The 16,062-nt window shown below is 44.5% G+C and overlaps 1 protein-coding gene across 6 annotated transcripts in view; it reads left to right on the top strand.

Moving 5' to 3' along the window:
- Positions 1-16,062, top strand: part of TBC1D15 (TBC1 domain family member 15) — a 607,052-nt gene that overhangs the window by 504,571 nt on the left and 86,419 nt on the right. For all 6 annotated transcript variants that reach the window (XM_078678245.1, XM_078678222.1, XM_078678231.1 and 3 more), the window contains one exon: positions 7,565-7,662. In XM_078678245.1, the coding sequence (XP_078534371.1) occupies positions 7,565-7,662 (98 nt within the window). The remainder of the gene's footprint in view (positions 1-7,564; positions 7,663-16,062) is intronic.

Raw genomic sequence — 16,062 nt, 5'->3', positions numbered from 1 at the left:
GGGGCCCATTTTGTGTTCACAGTTCAGTCACACATCAAAGCAGTGACTGGCCTCTCAGGCAAACTTCTCGGCACCTCCCCCAAATTTTCCAATTCACTTACAGCGGTAGCTTGATCACACTAGTGCCAAGTTGGTGGTGCAAATGGCAGTGTTGGTGTTGGCGGAGGTTGAGGCGGAGATAGGAGGAATAGGAAGAGGATTTATGGGTTGTAGAACGGCATCTGAGGCAAGTAAAAATGACAACAAGTAGTTAAGTCTGAATCTTTGGTGTGAAGAGGCACGCTGCTGTTCTCGCAGACAGCTCCGTGCGCCCTGCTGAAGATTGGTGCCCTGGGCCCAGCTTGCCCATGCCAAAAGGTGGCGCTGGCCCTGGCCCAATGTTTTGCATTTCTACAATTATAGGTGGTGCACTGCACACTGTAGCATTTGCATATTTAATCTTTCTTAACTAAAGTTTCCTTTTTCAATATTTATTTTTGGTGAATTCCATTGGATTTCTTACATTGGAGTGCTGAATAACAAATGAGAGCCCATGCTGGCAATTCGGATTGTTTACAATGAGGCAGGTAGCTGGTAAGTTCTACTGTGAGGGGGATTATTCTCCCTGGAGAGATGTCTTTTTGCATGTAGCCCTGCAGGAACCTTAACCCCAGCAGCCATGGTACCCATGGGTAAGGAGTAGAGCACCAGCATATTCTCAAACCCAAAACGACAAAAACACTAGCCAGGACTCTAAGCCCAGCAGATATTGCCTCCTCGGGGTGTGAGCCATCATGATTGCACCCCCATATACATATGAATGCCAGCCATGACCACAAGCCATTGAGGGGAGCAGGGTTTATGCTGGGTACTGTTAAACTGTTCCTACTCATTTAGTAGGTGTTGGAAAGTGGGTTATTGGTAGGGGCAAATGTAGGTCTGCACTGGCAATAAGGCCACTAACATATGATAGGACTCCGCATAGGCCTTAGAGAATTATTCCTATGCTCAACCCTTGGTAATGTGGCTGTGAGCAGACAGGCTTAACTTCAAAGACAGGTATGTGTAAAAACACAAATTCAGTAAATAATTAAGACTCAACACATAATAAAAGTCCAATACCAATTTATTAAAATAGGAAATATTTATATCTTTAAAATGATACCAAAACCACGATAATCCAATGTAGGAAACCGGAGAATTTTCAAAGATTTAATAACATATAGCACTTAGACGTTTATGGCACCATATTGTGATATCTGCTCGTTATAGACCAGGCCAAAAGTTTCAGGTGGGGCGCGTTGGAGCCCTGAGCGGTTACAGCTTGCGGCAGGTCGGTCCTGGTCTCAGTTTCTACCAACACACTTAGAAACTTCTCTGGAGCTTTTCTCCTCGAGGCCCCTCGAAGTTGCCGCCACTGACGACATCCGTGCCCTGCTCGACAACGGGGAAACAGCGGCCCTCATCCTCCTGGACCTCTCCGCAGCATTCGACACTGTCTGCCACCGCACCCTAGTACAGCGCCTCAGCAATGTCGGAATCCAAGAGAAGGCACTAGAATGGATCACCTCCTTCCTCGCCGGAAGGACACAGAGAGTCCGCCTCCCCCCGTTCAAATCAGAGGCCACCGAATTCATCTGCGGAGTCCCCCAAGGTTCATCGCTCAGCCCCACCCTCTTCAATGTCTACATGAGCCCCCTTGTGGCCATCACACGCCAGCACAACCTCATCATCATCTCTTACGCCGACGACACCCAGCTGATCCTCTCCCTCACCAACGACCCCGCCACCGCCAGAGCCAACCTACACGAAGGGATGAAAGACGTAGCCGAGTGGATGATGAACAGCCGCCTGAAACTGAACTCAGATAAGACGGAAGTCCTCATCCTGGGATCTTCACCCTCCGCCTGGGACGACTCCTGGTGGCCCCCTGCCCTGGGCAGCGCACCCAAACCAACGGACCACGCACGAAACCTGGGCTTCATCCTGGACTCCTCCCTGTCCATGACCAGACAAGTCAACGCCGTCTCCTCGTCATGCTTCAACACCCTGCGCATGCTACGCAAGATCTTCCGGTGGATCCCCACCGAGACTAGGAAGACGGTCACCCAGGCCCTCGTCACCAGCCGACTGGACTACGGCAACTCCCTCTACGCCGGAACCACTGCCAAACTCCAGAAGAGACTCCAGCGGATCCAGAACGCCTCAGCAAGACTCATCCTGGACATCCCCCGACACAGCCACATCTCCGGACACCTGAGAGACCTGCACTGGCTCCCCATCCGCAAGAGAATCACGTTCCGTCTTCTCACCCACGCACACAAGGCCCTCCACGACTCAGGCCCAGGATACCTCAACAACCCACTCAACTTCTACACTCCCACCCGCCAGCTTTGATCGACCAACCACGCCCTCGCCGCCGTCCCCCGCATCCGAAGAGCCACCACAGGAGGAAGGTCCTTCTCCTACCTGGCCGCCAAGACATGGAACTCCCTCCCCACCCACCTTCGCCTCACCCAGGACCACCTCGCCTTCAGGAAGCAGCTCAAGACCTGGCTGTTCGAGCAGTAGCGGACCCCCCCCCCCAAGCGCCTTGAGACCCTCTGGGTGAGTAGCGCGCTATATAAATCCCTTGATTGATTGATTGATTGATTGAAGTTCCCAGCCAGTCCGGATTCGGTGAGGGTTCGCCGGATTAACTTGTGACGCGGTCCCAGTCAATTTCCCCAGAGCGGACTTAGAAAATTTCTCAAGATCGCTTCAGCGGGGCAACCCAGGAATCCAAGCCGGCACTCGATGGAAGGCAGGCGGCTTGGCGTTCGCGGTTGCTCCCGGTCACCTTTTCTATGAGTGGACTTAAAAACTTTTCTGGAGCTTTTTCTCGCGGGGTCTCTCGATGCTCCTCATGTAGCCGAATCCGGTGAGGGTTCACTGTCTTCAGATTTCTTCTAGTCCCGGTCAATCTCTGGAAGGTGGAGCGATGGAGCTTTTAGTGGGACGAACCTGGTTGGCTTGGCCGGCTCTCGGTTGAAGGCATGTGGCCTGGCTAACCAGGTTGAGTCAGTCCCTCTATGGAGCTTTTTTTCAAAGTTGCTTCAAAGTTCTCCAAACTTCTTGAACTTCTTCCTGAAGTTCATCAAGGGTCTCATAGTGTCTCAACCTCACTCAAAGGGTCTGGAAGCTCCAAGATGGTCCTTGAAAGTTGAGGACTTCAGTTCCCACAATCCACTGGTACAAAACCCTTACAAATCCACTGGTGGTTCTTCAAGCTGTGGATTTAGGTGGTGATGTTCCAGTGGAGCTCTTTGAACCTGTAGCTTTTTAGGGAGTCCACTCTTTAGTTCTTTTTCAGCAAAATAATCCACAGGGCTGTAGTTTTAGATGGTGCAGTTTTCAGAGGCCAGGTCTTTAAAATCTTTGCACAGCAAAACTTCTCAACAGGGCACTTCTTGCTTCAGTAAGGTTCAAGCAGCATATCTGGAGGGCTCTGCACCTCTCAGATACTTAATCCAAGGTCCCTGGGTCAAGCATGAGGTCACTTCTGACCAATGGGAGCAGGGTAACTCCTCCAATATATGATCACATCCTGTAGAGTGTGGCATTAGTTTGTCCCAGAGTGCATCAAATCTTCCAAATCCATAATGGCTGATTTTCCAGCATGGAGGTAAGAGCTGACTAAACACACCCCTAGGATGGCTAATTTACTTAGACTCTCCCCACCTGCATCTGCTCATACCTCCCTTAATCGTACCATCTGCCTAAGGTGGGAAGTTCAGAGTTGTGAATGACACCGTTCCCTGCTCTCCTCTTTGAAGAACATAGTTTACAACTCCTCCCTCTGGCCTGGCAATACTATGGAACAGCACACTGCCCTGCCAGCAGAGCTGGTAAACACCGGGGGCTCTTTATCACCTCTTTAAGGCAGCCTGGCTAATCAACTTAACTCTGACCAATCGGGGCAGACTACTGGAAGGCTGAATTTGGACTTACAAACAAGAAAGTCTTATACCTTCTTGTATGTACACTTTAGGAGAAATTCAGCATTATGATATTGTTGAATTTATTAATACCATTCTGGGAAGTCTTGGAATGGCATTTCTAGCCCTCTCCTATCAAGAGTTATTAATCAAGAACTTCCTACCATGTTAACCTATGTAACAGGGGATTTCCAATGGGAAAAATGACTTGGGCCATTTTTCCAGCAATAGGACTTACAAAAACATATTTTAGAAGTACGTGTCTTATATCTACAGGAACCCCACCCTATGTGCAACTAGGGGAGACTTTAGTGGTTCTGAATCTGTAGAAATATTGCAGAATCTATGCCCCAGAGTGCTCCTAGCATCAAAGTCGAATTTGAGTAGCACTTTAACACAATGTGGAGAGTGAAATGAGAAATTTCACTTTACCCAGGCATATAAAAACTCATTTTGTAAGGGTGTACCATATACATATCTGACCACCACCCCTGGGACACCTAGGGGAGGCCCTGGGGGTTCCTAATATGCCAAAACATTCATTGTGGGTTATCCATTTTTAAGTGCCCCAAACCCCAAAGCCAAGTTAGAGCACAATTTACTTTTTAAAAGCAGTCCTGGCCCCCAGGGCTGCTTTTAAACTGACCCCGGGCTTCAACAGTGCACACATGCAAGTGCAAAAAGAGCTGCTGGCCTCTAAACTGCCATGCTCTAGGGTAGTAGGTACTTCGAGGTAGTTTCAATTCCCCTGCCCTATTATATACTAGGGGCCTTTAGGGTAGGTCATGCCAATCATAGGGGTACCCCACCATACCATTGTGTACCCTAGTGTATGTAGGTGTTTTAACTGTATTCTAATGTGTCTCTTTCAGCATAGCACTGGGCCTGGTCAGGCAGAGTCCAGGGTCAGAGTCATTTACCACCAGTATCAGTCAGCAAAACGTTGGGGGGTGTCCAGGGCACAGGATGACTTTGCAACAGTAGGACTGTCTATTAGATCAACAAAACTTCATAATGTAGAACTGAGTCTTCTTATAACATTAGTAAATGTTTTTTTGGCTAGCTCACAGTGCCACAGCTAACATCCTAAACCTCCAGAGGTACAGATGCTGTTGGCAACCTCGAAATAACCACTCTTATTCCCAAGGAATTGATCCTAGTTATTTTGTTTGTCAATTGTGGCTGCCCAAGATTTCACAAAGAGAAGGGACAATAATACATTCTCAATTGTTTATAGAAAAGTTCTAATCCTTGATTAGAATGGAGAAAAACGCACACAATTCAACTATCTTAATTGTACCTAATATTACTTCTATCTATCACTAATGCCCCTATACTAGCAACTAGAATGGCATGGTGAGCAAAAAAACGATGGATTTAGGCCCAGATCTCTGTACTGGGGTGAATGTATGACATTGTTCTGCATTCTGTCCATCTCCTGTTGTTTTTGCATTTGTCACCCCGAGTGGGACGGGTATGCTCAGACGGGAGTCCCGTGCTCTCCATGCCACTGGAATCAAGCTATCCAGGCTGATGAGGGCTGAAAGCCCGAAACCGGTCCTTGGATGCTTGTTTCCAGTCCAGGGAGGACCTGGCTTGGCAGTTCGGGCTGGGCTGTTCCCATGGGGCACAGGGTCAAGACTAATTTGCATATGGCTGGGTTCAAACTGGAATGGCATGGTGAGCAAAAAAACGATGGATTTAGGCCCAGATCTCTGTACTGGGGTGAATGTATGACATTGGTCTGCATTCTGTCCATCACCTGTTGTTTTTGCACCTATACTAGCAAAAGCATAGTGGGAGTACTTGCCTACCCGATGCTGTTGGAATGATCCAACTCCATACCTTGTTGTAATGTCTCAGGAAGTTGGCGTCAGTGCATTAACAAATGCACTCTGTCTGAGTGTGCCTGCGCAGCTATCTTCCTTCTTAGGATGAATGTCCGAGCCTGCAGAGTTGCCTTTTATTTACAGCTTTTAGCAGCTTCCATGATAACTCCAGTGTGAAGTGCCTCTCGCTGAATTCAAAACAGACTCTGTTTAAATAATAAAACACCAACCGTATCTCATTCTGCCAGAGATGCAAAAAACATCTTTACTTAATCTGGACAAAAGAGTTGTCTCCAACAAGCACAAAATGAAGCAAGAACATTGTGTTACTGTATGTGTCCCTGAAACGAACAGTGCAGACTACAGAACAACAATGTCTACCAAAAATAAATGTGTGCTGCATTTTTTCATGGTAGTGAAAAACATGTTGAAACCACCATCTCTAAAATATGCTAATTTAGAAGGGCAAACTAAAATGAAGACAATATGTAATCCCTATAACAGTACTTGTAGCATGTGTCACTATCATAGTCCAATTCTGTGGTAGTAGCAGAAACGCCCAAATTGGGTAGTACTCCTTTGAAGTGCTTTGCGACCCTCTCTCCTTCTCCTCACCACTGCTACCAATGTGCACAACAATAGCAGAGGTAACACTATTAGTTTATGGGTTGCAAGTCACTCTGCTGCCTCCTGCCTATTCTTTTGCATCTTTACTGGTTTACAGTTTCAGCTCAACAAAGGTTCTGCATGGTAGGTTTTTACTAGCAGAAATTGGTTGAAACCGAAATTCATTTTCAAGGCACCCATTCTCTATCGTGAGTGAGGAGACATGATGAACATAATATGGTTGATACCAAACACACCTTCTTCTTTACCCTGTGTGACTAGGTTTTCTGTAAACATGGATAAAGCAAGTATTGTGTGGGTGTATCGATTTGCCTATGCTTATATATTGTTTTTACTATATGTTTGCCTTGCTTTTTTAGATGACTTGATAACATCCAATCCTTTCCCTTTTGGTGGGTGTGTTCTAAGGAAGAGCTCAACTTTACTTTGAACTTTCCAGATGCCTTTCTTTAAATGAGACTCAAAGACCTGACTGGTTTAGAGAGCTTTCTGCCGTAGGCTCAAAGCAAAGACCATACACTGTGTTGCTTGCTATCTGTGTAAGTCCTTTAGGACCCCACATAGGGATAGTAAGTAATATAGAAATGCTACAGTACAATACAATACAATATCTATTGTATTTTTATCAATGTATTTTTCATTTGTTGGAAAGTATTTGAGGAGTAGGAAGATGTTTAACAGGGTAAATGTTAATTTTAGCAGAAAAACCTTGAACATGAAGTGGTGTGGTTTAAACCAGATCACAGAAACCGCAATGTGATGGAGGAGTGTACATTTGCAATTAGTATGCTCCATGGCAGCACACTGTAACAGTTGTTGTATGCAGTGCAGATTGTTGAAATTTTTTAGTGTACAATTATGCATATTTACCATTTGGGGAACTGGAATCTAAAGTAATTTTTCCAGAATCACACAAGATTTCATAAATGGTCAGAGCTAGGGTTAGAGCCAGAGTCTATGGGATTCAAAATCCGTGATCTAACCACTAAACACACAACCAATAACACATCATTGGCAAACTTAGACATTTTCAGTCATTAGGTAGCCCTTGCATATTAGTTACCTGTACAATTTCAGAATCAGTAAATTAATGTAATTTGCGTATACTGTCTGGATTTAATTTTTTAATTAAAGCTGTGACTTTTTTTGTAGAATCACAAGATTCAGGATACCTTTATTTCTGTTTTCGATGGCTTCTAATCAGATTTAAAAGGGAATTCTCTTTCAATGATATTCTGAGGATGTGGGAGGTAAGAAAGTATTTTTATTTATCGTTTTAAGAGGGACATGAATACAATAAATGGTCTATATTTTATGTGGTGCAAACATACTTTCAACAAAAAAGTAAAGTATCTAATATTCTTCAAGCAAATACCTGCATCTAATGTGGCATTGTGGCACTCTTTACTGTGTCTGCACTGATTACAGGCAGACCTGTATGTTTGGGTGAATAAATTTGTAGTTTTTAGTATGACCTATGTGGGAAAGGTTGGGTGAGGTGCATGAGGTCTTGACGAGTTCTGGTCTCGTTGTGGTCAACTTAATACTATTGGCATGTATGCCAGTGTTTAAAGAGGTAAGTTCAATAGATAGGGCATGATTCAGGCAGTATTTATGCTACGTACCCCATGAAAGATTTGTCACCTGGTGGGTGCTATTCCTTTTTTTTATTTTAGAGTGGTATTGCGACATACAAGAGTAAACTAATGCAAGAATATATATAGGTGCCTGTTTTGAGAAAAAGAGTAGACTCAACATCAAGGAAATCCACAGAATCCGCAAGACACTGTAGTATTGGGTCCATCCAGCAGCAGTGAGGATTCCACAAAAGGACACATTGATAGAGGGAGTGTGGGGCCCGCCCAGAAGAGGTTAGAATTCCACTCAAAGGAGTCCACAGAGATGACAGATCACCTCAGTAAAGGGCCTATAAAGGCCGCCCAGAAGCAAACAAGCAACAGCCACAACAGTCAGCCCCATTGACATGTTTGGTTCCTTGAGGTGACTCCGCATCATTTACTAGATCGGCTTTTTTTTAAATACGTTTTATTGTTTTCCAAGAGCAACAAAGCATAGTCTGTTTTCCCCTTTGCATCACAGGTACTTAGTTCAGGTATTGTTTTCTTTCATCTGTTAATTCTGTAGATGATTAATTTCTAGAATGCCAAATGTAATGGAAATCTTTATTCAGTCCGGTGCTTTAACATTGGCAGTGGCCACAGCAGAAATGGCATCCTCGAAAGCACAGTCTTTCTTGAATAACATTACAAAGGGCTGAATCAATGACTGAGTTCTTGGGTTGAGCATTAGGTGTAAGCTGAATGATCTTTTTAATTGGCTGGGACCTCACCGTAACTTAGTTGAGTCATCATTAGATCTATGTATTTCAACTTCAATGGTTAAAACATCATTGATCACTAGGATTAGCAATTGCCTTACTAGATACATACTTATTGCTGTTAGAAGCGAGGAGATTGTGCAATCTTATGGGTAATGGTCCAAAAGAAAAAGGAAAAACATCAATAGTAAGCATAGAGGACCAAATCCTTATCTGAAAGGTTAGATCCAGATACGTTCTACTTGTGTATATTGAAAAAAAAACTCAAGAGGGTGGGCCTATCTCAGCTTCTTCCGGTTGCTAACCGGGTACAGATAGACCGCCTGTCGTTGAACCAGGCATTACCCAGGCACGTCCTGCTATTTGGGAGCGGTAGGCTTGTTAAATACTGTTGTCTGTGTGCTGGCTCTCAGAGACACAGGTGTTGTGAGTGTGGGTGTCCTGTATCATACAGCAAAGCTCTCAACAACCCCACCTTTAAATGCATGTCCCATGCTGTGGGAGAGAGAGGCTTGTTAAATAGTGTTGTCCATGGGATGCCTGTTAGTGATGCAGGGGGTTGTGGGATTTGGAGTGCCTTGTCATACATCCACAGTTCTCAATAGCCCCACTCTTCAGAGCAGTCTCCATGTCAGTGTAGCTTAGAAAAAGAATTGGCCTGCCCACACCTTATTTATTTCTCTACCTCTTTCTAAAGTGATTACTCTTTCAACGTCGTATAGGTCTGCAAGCTTAGTGCATCCTCCTAGGATCCCTATCACCTTTTCGGCTTCTCGTGTCCGCTCCTAATCCCCGAATAGCACCAACATGACAATTCCCCATGGAATGGCGTGGTTCTTAAACTATGGGTCTTGGTCCAGTGCCATATATTGACCAGGTGTGACACTAGGTACTTGGCTTCCCATGCCATCCCTGCCTAGACATGAACAGCTGGTCTGATGGCCCTCATCCATGCCAGACATTCAATAACTGCTTAGGTTAGTGCACTTGTCCATCCAGAAGACCAGGTGTTGCATCTGTGCCGTCAGAAAATGGCTTTCTAAATCGGGTAGTGTGAGCCCTTTTCTATGATAGGGTAACTTTAGAGTCTTTAATTTCACCCTTAGTCCTTTGTGATTCCATATGAAGGAGGTAATAATCTATCCCTGCCCCATTCTCTGAAGGCTTCCATTGATATTTTTCCGAATCATCCCTGTAACTGTATGTCAGTATGATCATTTTAATCAGGGCTAATCTTCCCATTAGTAATAATGGAAATAAAGCCCAAAACTGAACAAATTCTTCACCCAGGTTAGAACCGTGCATCTATGCTGATCTAGCATTTCCTCCCATCCTGCTCCCGTTCACATTCCTAACTATTTAAACCCTTTCAGCTGCCACTGCTGCACAAGTACAGTAGGTCAGAGTCCAGCCTGACAGAAAATCAGCAATAGTCTAGACTTGGCGACATCTATAGGCCTGACACTTTCAAAAAACGCGCAGTCTCCCCTTCACAACTGGGGCCACTTTTGTGGGACTTCTCAGGAACACTAACTTATTGTTATCATGTAATGAGATTGTATAAACTCCTTAGTTCCAATTGGGATCCCCCACTCTGACATGTCTTTATGTGATAGCTGTGCCGGGGCTTTCGTTGCCAGGGCAGTGGACATCCCTTTCTAGTTCCCTTGCTCACCCGCCATCTGTCTCAGACCACCTTACCAGTTCTAACTCACATTTTGAAATTTGTGTACAGGAGATTGATATATTTTGTGATGAGCGGGCTAAAATTACATTTCTTAATCACCTAAAACAAGCAGTTGTTTCTTCTCTGTATCTAAGGCCACAGCTGAGTATTCTTTGTCATTAAATTTGAGTTAGTGCTTGACATATGCCATTCATCTCTGGCTCCAGATCGTGTTTCTATTGGGATTAAACCTTGGCTGGCTGGGATGTATAAGGGAGTCGAAGTAGATGATTTGTCAGGGTCTTGCATAATATTTTGATGTCTACTTTGAACATGGATAAGGGCCAGTACAATGCTCCCTCTGTGGGGTCCTTGTCACACGTAGGAGCCCCCACTATTAGCACTTCCCTTATGGCGTCCGGGAGGACACCATACTCCAGGTCCTTGGCACAGACTTTATGCTGTTTTGGTATTAGTATGCTTAGGTACGTTTCATATATCTCTGAGGAGATGCCATCCTGTCCAGAGTCTTGACCCCTTTAATTTTTTCTAGGGATTTTCTCAATTCACCGCATTCTAAGTGGTAACAATTCTTGTCTGTGTTCTTCTTTCATTTGTCTAAGTTCCATCCTACCTAGAAACTCTGTCACTACCCCAGGCTATGGTGGCACTGGGTGAGTACATAGATGGCAGAGGTGGTCATGGAAAACCTGATTGATGTCCAACAGAGTGTGTCTCAGTCTACTGGAATGGGGGGTATGGGCACATAAGCTAGAGGATATTTCCCCTCTCAGTTTCTCTTTTGACCAAACAGTACCACAGTTTGCCCGCCTTGTCGCCCTCTCAATGCAGTCTCTGTCTATAAGAAGAGTAGGTGTATTTATCTAGGGAAGCTCACAACTTGACTCCATTTTTCGTTTGTTCCCATGAGTTACTATATTCGGACAGGAGAATTTACTCGCTTTTTTTCAAATCTAGCAATTTCATGCAATACCTTCCCCATATGTTCCAACTTTGTATGCACACCATGAATCTGCTTGATACACATCACACACCTCTCAGGACCACCTCCATCAACTTCCAATCATTTGTTCAGATAGATATTGTGTTTGCATTTAAGTCGAGGTATCTGCGTAGTCCCTTTTCAGTTTTTTGCTTGAAGTCCAGGTCCATCAGGGCTTCTGCCCTGATCCTCCATAACAAGACTCAAGGATGATATTTAGTCCGGGTGTATTTGAGAATGAGCAGGCAGTGGTCCAAGACAATCCCACCTAATTATTTAATCCCCATGCAAACATTGACTAGTTATTTGCTTAAATTATAGTCCATTCTGATGTGTGATTCATGTGGGGAGGGATAGAATGTGAATTCTCTTTGTGCTGCTTGTTTCAAGCGCAGTAGGTCCAAAAGGCCAGGCATCCACAGTGTTTTCTGCAGGTGTTTTGTCATTATTTTCTTTGGGCCCTGAAGCAGAGTAGATCTGTATAATAGTCCTAACATAACACAGTTAAAATCTCTCACCCAGATAATTGGTGAGTCAGTGTGTGGGCCAAACAGTTTGGTTAATTTATGGAACGGTCCAAGACCTTAAGGGCATATACATTTTGCTTGCATATCTCCCTGCCATCTAATGTTTTCATCAGGAGCACCTATCTGCCCCTACCTAGATTCAATACGATAAACCAGACGTATAAGGGCATATCAGCAGCCATCCATATTGCAACCCTCCCTTATATTTGAGGAGTATGTTGTTGCATATAACAGGCTCCCCCTTTATTTTTAACTTTTATGACTTTGGATTATTTAAATGTGACTCCTTCAGGATGGCTAATTTAATTTCTATGTGCCTGAGTAGGGAGAATACTCTGTATTGCTTCCTGTAGTGGTTAAGCCCCTGGACATGTTGTGTTAATTATGTTAACCTTCTTTGCCATAGCCTAGCCCAGTTACAATTTGACCCTTCCACAGATTCAAAATCTTTCTCTGATCTTGAAGTCGCCTTGTGTAATCGGCAAAACTTGAATAATGTGTCCCTCATTTGTGATTTTCGTTTGTCACACATTACAGAATGGAATCTGTCTCTGAAATTCAGAAATCGAGCTACAATTGCTCTCCCTGTTCGCAGTGGTGGGGCTATTGCTTTGTGTGCCATCTTAATTAAGAACAGTTTTGATAGGGCTTTGGGTTGAAGTGTTTCAAGTATCCTGTTCCCCAGAAAGAGCTCTGCTGAGGGACCCTCACATCTCTCTTGGAAACACAACAAGCATAAGTTGTTACTGTTGGATATCCCTTTGGCATACTCCTTTCTTTTCTCTAAATGATCGCCTCCTTTATTTTTCTGATGTTATCAATGAAAGTCAAGAGTGTCCCGCCCGCCCTTACTCTTACGGACTACCTTCTACACTTTTCGCAGAGCTGCCCCAGATTAATTACATCTCCACCAACACTGCATCAAGTTTCTTCTCTGACCGTTCTTGAATCCTGAATGGAGCTTCAGGGGACGGATGAGGATAACGGTCCTGCTTTCATTTGTGAGCAGTCAGTCTGGTTCTGTGTGGTCGTCTGTTTATTCTCTATTGCTGTCGTGTATGGAACAAATGTTTTTGGCTTTGTAGGCCTGTGAAGATTGTCCTTCACCATTTTTGGTTAATGTTCTGGTAATCTTCCGACAACTTGGAGAATTGCTGGTGCCCACCTCTTCCTTACTATTATTCAGGCTCAGGCCCAGGCCACCACAATTCAAATCCCTCAGACGACAACTACCAGTGGGGAAACTTCTTGCATACGCCTTGCGGTGAAGGTCTGGTCTAATATATTCCTGAGGCCAGTGATGGGGAATATGTGCCTATCGCCTCTCGCCAGCCTTCAGAGGTCTTAGTGGAAGCAGAAGATAAGTATCTGAACAGGTGCTGCAGGCACCCTGTACAACAATAGTAGGGTGCAGTGCCCACTGGCGTTTGCTCCTCTGTGTGGCAAACAACACAAGAAGATTAGAGCTAGTTACGGAAAAATATCAGTAGCTACCATATCTAGGGGTGGTAGCACTGAAATGTGTATATACGGCGTATTCATGTTGTCTCATGGAGGACATCCCAGCTCATTGACAGCGGGTACTTCTGGAGCCTGCAAGCTTCTTCACGATAGAGTTAAGCACCCTCGGCTTCCGCCCACAAGACCTGTCCCCATCTCCAATCGTCAATGCTAGGAGGGCTTGTTGCCTTCCTGAGGTGACTCACAGAGTGAAGCACAAGCACCAATGCGGGATCGAGGTAACAAGAGAGGGTCCTGAGGGTCTTGGGATGTGTGAAAAAGCCAAAGGCACAGTCTTCCCATCTATCGAAGTTAGTCTGTCCAGGCACTTCTTGCAGTTGGCTAGCGATCTCCGTCCAATACTATAGGGCATGACCAGATTATGTGTTATAGCCAATCGCCTGTATGATGGGACAGGACTCGGCTCCCGGAAAGAAGTAATTTATTCTCTCAGGAGTCAGATAGGCTTTATGCAACACATAAAATTGTATTTATTTTAGACAGGCATTCCTGAATACCATAAACTTGTGAGCAAGAACCAGCTTCCATTCAGAATCACAGAGCGGTCTTCCAAGCTCCGCTTCCCATGTGGCTTGCAATGCATCAAGGGGTGCCAGTGTGTGAGCTACTAATGAGGAGGCAATCCGTCTAATAAGATGACCGCCATTGTCTAAGGAATGGAGCGATTAGAGCTCTTTGTGCATAGCCGGTTCATTGTCAGCAATCTGCCAATAGTGGTGCAGCATGTGTAGCAGTGCACTATTAGCTAAGAGGTGACCTTGGGTAACCCGTAGTTTTCCCCTTGGGTATCAAAGGAGAGCAATGATCCATTCTCGAAAAGATCTTCTTGGTCCTCAATGCCCAGTGCACGCTACTATCGAGTAAGGGTGAGGCCTTGTGAGCTCCAAGGGGTTGTAGGATTTGCAATGGCACAGTTGGGGCATAAGAAAGGATTGGGGACGTGAGACGCATAGCTCATCTGTGGTATTGGTAAGCTCCTCGCATGAGTCGGGAAGAGGTCACGGTGCGTGGCCCACTGGGCAAAAACATCTGAGTACTTCCATCAGATGCCAGCCCTATCATAGTAGCAGTGTTGTCCAGATAGTTGTTGGCCAAGCCCTCATCTATGGTTCATGACAGGGAGGTCACTGCATCCACCTGGGGTGCCCAGATCAACTTTCCTCCACCACGCGTAGAAAATGTTGCTGTCATAATAGAATGTAGCATATAGAGCAGTACAATGGAAATAAGCATACAAGTTAGTAACACCATCCCCAATCTTAACACAGCAGTCTAAACTTGTAAACCATCCAGGTGCTGCTTAATATAATTAAATATTTCCTGTGCTCAGTTGTTAACTTTTATAAAAGAGAATTTTGTTTTAAAGGATAATGCCTAGTCACCCATCGTAACAAACCTCTCTACGCATGTGAAAACCAGCTTACAGACCACTACTCGTATTTTTTAAATGTTTTTATTGGGTGTTACATCAAAGCAAATGCAAACAGCAGATAGCGCAAGGATATGGTATACAGAGTGAGGAACCATATTGATATGTCTCCGGTTAAAGAACAACATCAAGGAATATGAATGTAAAACATTAGTCAAGTATCCTGCTAGTTCCAGCAGTGCAGTATGAAATAGCATATCAAGTGCTTATATGTGAGCCACCCAACAGTTATTGAGTCTAAAGCTTGGGGGTGAAGTTGATTGGTTGGGGAGGAATGGCAGGCGGGTCTGTGTGAAGGAGCACCAGGGTATACTTAAATTTGGATTAAGATCCGCAATTCGTCCAGAGCTGCCTCTCTTACACAAACACTTTTCTTCCTTTACAACCGACTCCTCTACACGCCATCTCTCCTTCACTAAAGATTCCCTGCGGTTCCAGACCTCTGTTGGTCTTGTTCCACCCCCGATGCTACGCTTTTTCACATGCTTTTTTTCTATGCCCTCTTACACACGCATTTTGGACTAAAGTATGGGATCAACTCAACTCTATCTTCCAGACTTCTATCCCCTTCTCTATCACTGACATTTTCCTTGGTTCCCTCTCCCCTTCCTGGACTGCAGTTCAAGCAAATGTCCATATTATTGATTTGTTACTCGCTGTTGCGTTTCAACAGATAACTGTTAATTGGAAAAATTCCGAAGGTATTACTTTCAAAGCCTGGTGGTTTAATGTCTGTTACAATCACAGATTGGACACTGCATTCGTTTATCCCATTACTTTGGCCCCGAAAAGACATGCATTATGGCTTCCTGTTACCCTTTATTTAGATGTCTGTGCCAAACGACCTTCTCACCTACCCCCCTTTCAGCAAGAAGTTTCAAAGCCCCCTTGAATGACCTTTTGTTCCTTCTCTTTCTTTAGCATTTAATTTCCCGCACGTTTTGTATTATATCCCATGTTACATAGCCTCTGTGAGTGTACACTTTACTTGACTAGCCTCATTTGCTTTTTATTTTTCTTCCTTTTTCTTTTTCCTCCCCTGCATTCTTTCTCAGATGATATTTATTGTGATAACCTAGTTTATTTTCCTTTTTGATGGTGATGTATTTCATTTTGCTTTTTGTAATATCAACTTTATTTCTCCTAATAAATTTCTACTTGAACTT

This window comes from Lissotriton helveticus, chromosome 1_1 (assembly GCF_964261635.1).
Source record: "Lissotriton helveticus chromosome 1_1, aLisHel1.1, whole genome shotgun sequence".
NCBI lineage: Eukaryota > Metazoa > Chordata > Amphibia > Caudata > Salamandridae > Lissotriton > Lissotriton helveticus.
This window is presented reverse-complemented; position numbering and strand designations above follow the sequence as displayed.